Source organism: Conger conger, chromosome 7 (genome assembly GCF_963514075.1).
Source record: "Conger conger chromosome 7, fConCon1.1, whole genome shotgun sequence".
NCBI lineage: Eukaryota > Metazoa > Chordata > Actinopteri > Anguilliformes > Congridae > Conger > Conger conger.
The window spans coordinates 15,931,328-15,940,689 of NC_083766.1; the positions used below are offsets into that span (position 1 = coordinate 15,931,328).

The 9,362-nt window shown below is 44.3% G+C and overlaps 1 protein-coding gene across 1 annotated transcript; it reads right to left on the minus strand.

Moving 5' to 3' along the window:
* Window positions 1-2,632: 2,632 nt before the first annotated feature.
* Window positions 2,633-4,750, minus strand: LOC133132551 (uncharacterized; the record flags this gene model as incomplete). Its single annotated transcript, XM_061248024.1, has 3 exons — window positions 2,633-2,728; window positions 3,668-4,441; window positions 4,637-4,750. Coding segments are annotated over 3 exons (984 nt in total), but the record flags the coding sequence as incomplete, so codon positions are not given.
* Between the last annotated feature and the right edge of the window lie 4,612 nt (window positions 4,751-9,362).

The window sequence follows — 9,362 nt, forward strand, 5'->3', positions numbered from 1 at the left end:
TCAGTTAGCTACTAGGTAGTGGGAATGAGACAAAGAAGTGAGTTAAAATGGCTTATGAACAAATACTGTCTCTGCTTCTATCGGCATTTCAGAGAATCACATCACAGCGCTTCAGACTCACCTGTCCTTTCCAACTCGGAAACCATGCTTCCTCCAAGCTTCACCTGAAAGTGTGGGATAGTGTAGCCACTTTGGTAGCCTTTCACGGAAGCAAGCTTCTTGCTGCAGTATCAGCAGAGTCACTGACTGGCTGGTCGGCTCGTGCGGGTGTTTGTACAGACATTGTCCATTTTCTGGGGGGCTGGCTTCCTTCACACTGGCCACGGCTAGCTACTCCATCGCTGTAAACTGGTACTGGTATTTCTTCTGCTTCTTGCGTTTCACTTCATATCCAATCTCATGTATTGAAAGGTAGGGACGTTGATTTAATTACTTTGGTTGCCTTCAGCTGGATGTGATAATGTTCTTGATCATGATGTCATGTCCAGGTAAAGAGAAAATGGTTCGACATGAAACACGAGGCAAAGAAAAGACTCCACAGTCCACAGGGCCCACAGTCTAAGCATGTCAGCGACAAGAGGAGGTCAGAGGAGGCTATGTTATCCGCAATGGATGAACAGATTGGTGACATAATAGGAGATTTCTTTATCAGAAATGACCTTGGATGGTGACAGCAATATCATTAGCCTTTTCCTAGATCAAACCCCCTAGAACTCCGAAGGTAAGTTTTTGTTTTTTTCTCCGGTAAAATATAATTTGTTCAAATTGCAGCCATTACATATTGAGGATGCCTGAGTGATGTGTCCTTGTCAGCATTTTACCTTGAATAAAAATTATTACAACAATTGTAATTTATTTACTTGAAAGATCAAATTGGCCTAATGGGCCAGAGATATTGGTCTAATACATTGACTGGAATTTTTCTTCATATGAGAAGGCACTTCAGCAGCCTGTGCCGAGACTCCCAGGGCTCCATCAGTAGAAGGTCCCAGATGCCCACACTCCTCTGGCCTGAGGCTCCTTACCAAAGCAATCCTATAGAAGCAGGAGGCCATCCACGAGGCAGTGGAGGGGATTTATTTGATGCTAAAGGAAATCAGTAAAAACCTCAATGAAACCAGCATCTCACTGAGATCCTTGCCAGGAATGAAATGAGTAAAAAAAAGTTTTTTGGCAACAATTTTAGCATTTAAAATCTGACATACGGCATGCTTCACAAATTAGAGACGTTGGGTAAACAGATGGGTAGACACAGATTAATTGACTCAAATTTGGTCATGGAGGCTTCTGGGTTCTTTGGTTACAGGAATCCCATGTTTCAGGGCCAGTTTGTGCAGGACACAGCAGGCCATTATGATTTAGCAGGCCTTCTGTGGGGCAACCTCTATATTGTTGTTGTTTCTCGTCCTCCAAGGCCCCTGGGACGTTTCTTCGCTGAGCATGACACCCTACTCAGTTGGTTCCCTTAAGACGGCACCCCGCTGATCCTTCTGGGAGACTTCAACATCCACCTGGAAGCCTCCCACAGTATGCCTTTTTATTTGTATTACTCTACTCATTTGACCTCTCCCTGCAGCACTCTCCCCAAACCCACAAGGCTGGCAACCTCCTTGACCTGTTCTTTGTGAGGAACTTTCCTCTTCTAACCCCACTGTTACCCCTCTACATATGTCTGATCACCACTTAATTTCCTCCCTTGTCTATCCAAATCACTTGAAGGAGCAGCCTCTTACCAATTCTTACCAACAGAATAACTTGCTTGACCTCCACCAGTTCAGCTTTAGACATGGCCACTCGATGGAGACCACACTCCTCTCCGTCAAGGAACCCTTTCAGGCTGCATGAGTAGCCTCCCTCTCCACTGTCCTGATCATTATAGATCTGTCTGTGGCCTTTGACACGGTCAACCACTCCATCCTCCTATCCTCCCTGGCTGCTACAGGGATCTGAAGCACAGCCCTAGACTGGATCCTATCTCTCTGGCTGGTCTTCCCAGGTTACCCGGGCTGGTAAAGTCTCACCCCCTCATCCCCTTGCTACAGGAGTTCCCTAGGGCTCAGTCCTCGGTCATACCACTGTTATCCTGATGACACTCAACTCTCTCTCCTTTCCCCCCACTGACACACAGGTCTCTACCCATATCTCCACCCGCCTGAGAGACATCCAGAGCTGAATGGACAACCTCCATCTAAAGCTCAACCCAGGTAAGACGGAGCCAATCTTCATCCCTGCTCTAACCTCTCCCTTCTCTGATTTTTCCATTTCACTAGGGGATACCACACTGACTTCCTGTACAACATCTGGAGAACCCTCACCACCTATTCAACTCAGCTCCTTGTTCAAGCAATGGTCCTGTCCCGCCTGGACTACTGCAATTCTCTACTGGCTGGCCTTCCAGCTTCTGCAGTCAGACCCATACAATTGATCCAGAAGGCTAAGGCTCATCTGGTATTCAACGTCCCCAGACACTCACACGTCACCCCCCTGTTTACCAACCTCCACTGGCTATCTGTTATGGCTCACATCAAATTTAAAACATTGGTGCTTGCATACCAGGCAATTAAGGGATCAGCCTCTGCACAAATCCGAAAGCTAATCAGATTCTATACACAGGCCAGACCTCTCTATTACGCTACTTCTGGATGCCAGGTGCCTGCCCCTTGTCATACCTGTACTTTTCGGTCATGCCTGCTGTCTGTTCTGGCCTCACGGTGATAGAATGACCTTCCTGTGGACGTCAGAACAACAGAGTCTTTGACCACTTTCAAGCACAGAGTGAAAACTCACCTCTTCAGGCTGCACTTTTCCCTCCCTACCTCACTACTGTAATTAGCCATGTAAGCTATGTGTATGCTATAGGTTATAATTGCACTTGTGCATAATTATCTTAGTATTCAGGGTATTCTAGCTGACAACCATAGTATACTACTTGGAACATGAATTTACTCTTCAAGGTTTCAAGTTTTATCTATGTGATCACTCTAGGACTTGGAACTGTACTTTCCTCGAGGGTTTTCAATGCACTTGGCCCTGGTTCTCATTTGCACTGTATTGTACATCACCCTGGATAAGAGCATCTGCTAAATTACTGTAATGCTATGTAATGCAAATAGAAGGGTACCGCACAGCCACCGGCCTTTCAACATGCCACTGGTGCACTCAACCATGGAGCGTGCACACATGCAGCTGATTATAACGCACCCCCTGAGGGATCTGTGGATGTGTTAATGGTGTCTTCAGCCTCAGCTTCAGATGGTACCACCTATCTCCTATGGAAAACATGAAAATTATGCACAGGTCTAAAACCAAGAAAAGTCTACATTACATTACATTATTGGCATTTGGCAGACGCTCTTATCCAGAGCGACGTACAACAAAGTGCATACCCATAACCAGGGATAAGTTCGCTGAAAGACCCTAGAGGTAAGTACAATTTCAACTGCTACCTGTACAACAAAGATAAGGACAAGGGCCATTTTTTTATTTTTTTATTTTTATTTTTTTGAACAAACAAACAAACAAACAAACAAACAAACAGAGCAAAAGTCACCAAAGTTAACTATCCAAACACTGCTTACCTAGCCAACTAAAAATACCGATACACAAAGCAAGTCACAGAGACAACAATTAAGGTTCACAGGGAGGTAGGGAGGGATGGGGAGAGGTGCTGCTTGAAGAGGTGCGTCTTCAGCTTGCGCTTGAAGGTGGGGAGAGATTCTATAGTTCTGACCTCAACGGGGAGTTCGTTCCACCACCGTGGAGCCAGAACAGACAGTAGTCGTGAGCGTGAGGTGGAGGTTCTGAGAGGGGGAGGTGCCAAGCGGCCTGTGGAGGCTGAACGAAGAGGTCTGGCAGGGGTGTAGGGTCTGATGATTTTTTGCAGATAAGCTGGGGAAGACCCTTTAACTGCTTGGAAGGCTAGCACCAATGTTTTGAATTTGATGCGAGCCATGACAGGCAGCCAGTGGAGGAAAGTAAGCAGGGGGGTGACGTGTGAGTATTTGGGAAGGTTGAAGACCAGACGAGCTGCTGCATTCTGGATGAGTTGGAGGGGTCTGATGGCGGACGCTGGGAGGCCAGCCAAGAGGGAATTGCAGTAGTCCAGGCGGGACAGAACCATGGCTTGGACCAGGAGCTGGGTCGAGTAGGGGGTGAGAAAGGGGCGGATTCTCCGTATGTTGTAGAGGAAGAACCTGCAAGACCGGGTCACCGCCGCAATGTTCTCGGAAAGGGACAGTCTGCTGTCCATCACCACGCCAAGGTTCCTTGCACTGGGTGACGGCGTGAGTGTGGTATCCCCGAGAGAAATGGAGAGATCCAGATGGGGAGAGGTATTAGCAGGGATGAATATCATTTCAGTTTTACCTGGGTTGAGCTTTAGATGGTGGTTGTCCATCCAGCTCTGGATGTCCCTCAGGCAAGCAGAGATACGGGCTGAAACCTGCGTATCAGACGGCGGGAACGAGACGAAGAGTTGGGTATCGTCCGCATAGCAGTGGTAGGATAGCCCATGTGCAGTGATCACAGGGCCAAGGGAGCGAGTGTAGAGAGAAAAAAGAAGTGGGCCGAGGACTGAGCCCTGGGGAACCCCTGTGGCGAGGGGCCGAGGTGTCGATACCGAACCAGCCCAGGCAACCTGGAAGGAGCGACCAGAGAGGTAGGACTCAATCCAGTCCAGGGCTGTGCCACAGATGCCCGTTGCTGACAGGGCAGACAGGAGGATGGAGTGATCCACAGTGTCGAAGGCAGCAGAGAGATCTAGAAGAATGAGGATAGAGGAGAGGGAGGCTGCTCGTGCGGCATGAAGTGACTCACTGACGGAGAGGAGCGCAGTCTCTGTCGAGTGGCCCGATCTGAAGCCAGACTGATGGGGGTCTAGCAGGTTGTTGTTAGAAAAGAAGGAAGAAAGTTGAGTAGAAGCGGCTCGTTCTATAGTTTTAGAAAGGAAAGGAAGAAGAGATACCGGGCGGTAGTTCTGGATGATGGAGGGATCCAGGGTAGGCTTTTTTAGCAGCGGAGTGATGTGGGCCCTCTTGGAGGATGCCGGAAAACAGCCGGAAGACAGGGAGGAGTTGACAAGGGAGGTGACAAATGGGAGAATGTCAGGTGTGATAGTTTGGAGAAGAGAAGAGGGGATAGGGTCAAGGGCACAGGTTGTAGGGCGGTGGCAGAGCAGGAGTTGAGAAACATCAGAGTCCGTAAGGGGGGAGAAAGTGGAAAAGGAAGGGATGGGCCTAGAGGGGGGGAGGGGCACAGTGAGGGGGGCGGTGGTTGTAAAGGATCTGCGGATGACTGTGACCTTCTCATCGAAGAAATCAGCAAAGTCATCAGCAGCGAAGGAGGACTGAGGAGGAGGAGGCGGTGCGTTGAGGAGAGAGGAGAAAATGGAGAAAAGTTTCCGGGGGTTAGAAGCAGAGTTCTGAATTTGCGTTTGATAGTATTTTGCTTTGGCGGCAGTGACATCGGAAGAGAATGCCTCCAGGAGAGACTGGTAAGTCATGAGGTCGGAAGCGTCTCTGGATTTCCCCCACTTCCTCTCCGCTGCGCGGAGGCTGGCCCTGGAGGTACGGAGGGTGTCAGATATCCAAGGACTGGGAGGGGATGTGCGAGGTGTGCGAGGTGTAGCGAGTCTAGCTATAATTTGCTTACCAAAAAGCCAGCCGTCTTCAACAACACCATGTGCCAGTTGATTCCCAACCAAGCTATTCTGTAGAATCACAGGATCATGTATCCCCCCAGGCCAATGAGCGACAACATTCAGCTGCTGGCAATCTGCATCCTATATAATTTGCATATTGATGGTGTGGTATCCCTTTCAGTTCATGGAGCTAAATGGATGGTATTAAATGGTATTATTTTGATTGAGACACACCCTGAATTTTTCAGAGGGCGGAAAACTACTTTTGATTACTCAGAAATTCAAAATTCTAAATCCCCCCAAAAAAGAGTGAATTATATCATAAAAGCATGGTTTAGAGCACTCATTAAATCTTTTCGGCTCTAATTCATTTTCAACTCCAATTAAGTATGAAGGATTTACGGTCAATTTTGTTGGTTCACATTTGATAAATGAGGCCCAATGCGTGCATTGATTAACCCTACCTGGATCAAACTTCCGATTTGCACTTCCGGTGGTCTCCAAGCGCTTGCTTGCTTGCATTGTATGCAGTTGTATCGAACTTCGCTGGAAAGTCAAAGGTGTTCTTTAAGAGGTCTAACTGAAAAGTCCCATTTCAGCATATGCTAGGATTCTCACCTAAAACCAGCCTACAGTGTCATGTTGAGACCAACTAATGTTACCGAAGAAGGATACAAACTTACGATTTCCCATAGAAACACTATGCTCCATTTCATGTCTTGGCTTTATCCCTTGCTCAATTTAATCTGAGAAAATAATTGTCTGCAATCACACACAATTTTGTGTTTAAAACCTCAATGCCTTTACCAGGATAAATGTGCCCATGTGTTTAGGGAAGTACAGGGAATAATCATGTTCTCATTTTATAAGGGTTATAGAAAAGTGTTTAGTGTTTACGTGTTCAGAACTTAAACATTTGGTTCTACAATGTAATGTTATGTATTCTTTCCATTTCAGAACATGCCTAGTGTGAATAGCATGATTTCCCTTCCCTGTATTTTGCACAGTGGACCTTGCCTTTCTGCTAATTCAACACGCCAGTCTTTGTAAAAGGAACCAGGATTGTAAAAGGCCCTAGCTAATGCTTTTAATCATTCCCCCAGACATTGAAACAAGCTCAGAAGCATGTCTGTACCCAGTAGCTGGTTGTGTAATTGCAACCAGTGCCACAAAATGTTATGCCCTTGGGATCGATTTGTTTTAGACAACAAAGTCTAAAGCTACAAATAGACTGGGTTAGCTGCATTCCAGCATGCATGCACCAGTTTGTGCATGTATCTCTTATGTGCCTGAAGTCGAGTATTGATCAGGTGCAATGATTCAATGGAAAAAGAAGGTGAGTATGTCTGCAGGAGCGTATTCGGAAACATATTACCCCCATCAAATGTCATGTTTGTCCAGTCATTACTGTCATTATTCTTTTCAGCATGTCTACTTTGAGAGTCATCCTAAGGTCCGAAACTATTATCAACTCCATAGCCATTAGGAGCTAGCAGTGATCACAGTTCACATGATGGCTGGATAGCAGCCAGCAATGATGACAATAGGGAGGTCTTGCTGAATGGCATTTCTGGTAACTGATATGCTGGCAGATTTCATCATAGACAGCAACACAACTTCATATAAGCAAATTAAGCAGTAAATTGTTCTACGAACACAAAATCTACAAGGCTATAGATCCGCAAATTACCACTATGCAGCTTTTCCTTGCTTTTTAAAAATGAAGGTAAGATTTCTGTACCAAATGCAATGACAAAAATGACATTATCCATACTGGGATGGCCAGTCTCATGGGACGTACCAATACATTTGCGCCCATGGGTTTTTTTTCCGCCAGCTGCAGGTTGCCATTACCTATTTGTAATCAAGTTCATAAGTTAGAATCATGCCAGTTAAGTCATATTTTATTTCATATTAAAATAAAGTCATATTAAATTGCATGAATAAATAAATGAATACAGACACATTGTCGGTGGTCCAATTGTGGAAATTTCATAATTAAAAAGCATTATGGGAGGCTGAGTTTTAAAACGCAGAACATTTTTACAAATTAATTATTTTTTTTGTATTCAGTATATAGTTATGTATTTAAACCATGAAATACTTTGAATCAAGAATTCAATGTTATTTGCTTATACGTTATATAGTTTGCTTATATTTAGTTTATTGGTGCTCATTCCCTATACATCCGCTTTACCTCCCTATACCCTCAAATTAAAGCTGACAGACTGCACTTCAAACTCATTGTATCCTTTCAAACTCAAAGTGCTAGAGAACAGAACCAAAACAACAACAAAAATGCGTCACTGCCCTATGAATTATGTTGCTCACTGTATGTGAATTAAAAAAAAAAAATTATTTGTATTCACAAACCCAATAACTTTGTACAGTACACAGTAAAAACATATTTTCCCCCTACTCCTGGAGAAAAGTAATATTAGTCCTTTGTTTATACAGTGCAGTCCCTAAGTATTTGGATAGTGGTACAATTTCTGTTCTTTTGTCTCTTTTGATTTGACATTCTTCAGGAAGCAGGCATGGATGTGTTCGTGACTATTCTCCATATAAGACTTCACAAACAGAGGCGACATTGCAGGATGCAAACCACTCTTTAGCTGGATGGCCCAGTTACCAAAGTAGTACCAAAAAGAGCCTTTTTGGTCTTGTGGACAGATGAGACCAAGGTTGAATTGTATCAGAGTGAAGGCAAGAGCAAAGTGTGGAGGCTAAAAGGAACTTCCCAAGAACCAAAGCAACCCCCCCCCCCCCATTGATAATGTAACTGTTTGTAGCAGCTGCAGAATTTAAAAAATAATAATTAAAAAGTGTACAGAAGCTCAACTTCACTCAAATGCTTCCAAACTCATTGCACTTCATCCCACAGCAAGGCAATGATCCCAAATGTATACCAATGCTCTCTTTCTTCCTAATGGTTTACCAAACAGTTTTTTGTTAATTGTTAATTGTTTGGCCTGTTTTTTTTATTTATTTTGCAGCCTCATAATGGCTTCCTTGACTTTCATTGGCACCTCATGTTGACAAATAACAGTAACCAATAACAGACTCAAATTTAATCAAAAGCCATGATTCAAAATTAGATACATGCACTGAGGGAGCGATTGAATACACCTGACTAATCAGAAATACCTGAGAAGCCAACAATCCAATTACTTTTGGTCCCTTAAAATGGGGGGACTATGTATAAAAAGGGATGTAATTCCTTCATGGATTACCTTTAGATGTAAAGACCCTCAGATTAAAGATGATAGTCTGCACTGTATATGTGGAACAATCCAAACAAGAATGTGTGGTTTGGACCGGTTTAATTGCATTCAGAGGTATACAGATTCTGAAAAAAAAAAAGTTTGTGTTGTCAACAGAATGGCATTTGAGGAAGAGAATAATTTCTGTAATTTCAGACAATTTGTCACAATAAAGCATTGTGTTACTTTTTTTTTTTCATCTGTATCATGTGCAGCTGACCTACTATGCTCCTCTGAGGGTCATTCTATACTTAGTCATTATTGCGATATTCTAATAAATCAGAGATGAGCTTAAATTAGGTACTTAAATATTAATGGCTTGTAATTACTTTATTGTACATTAGAAGGGCTGTGGGGGATGCTCAGGGTAGAGGCAGGCAAAAGTCCACTGCACTGCTTGCCTGCTTCCTGCAGTTACGCCTTGATGCCTTCACCTTGTATTTATTTTACTCTCTTTAGAT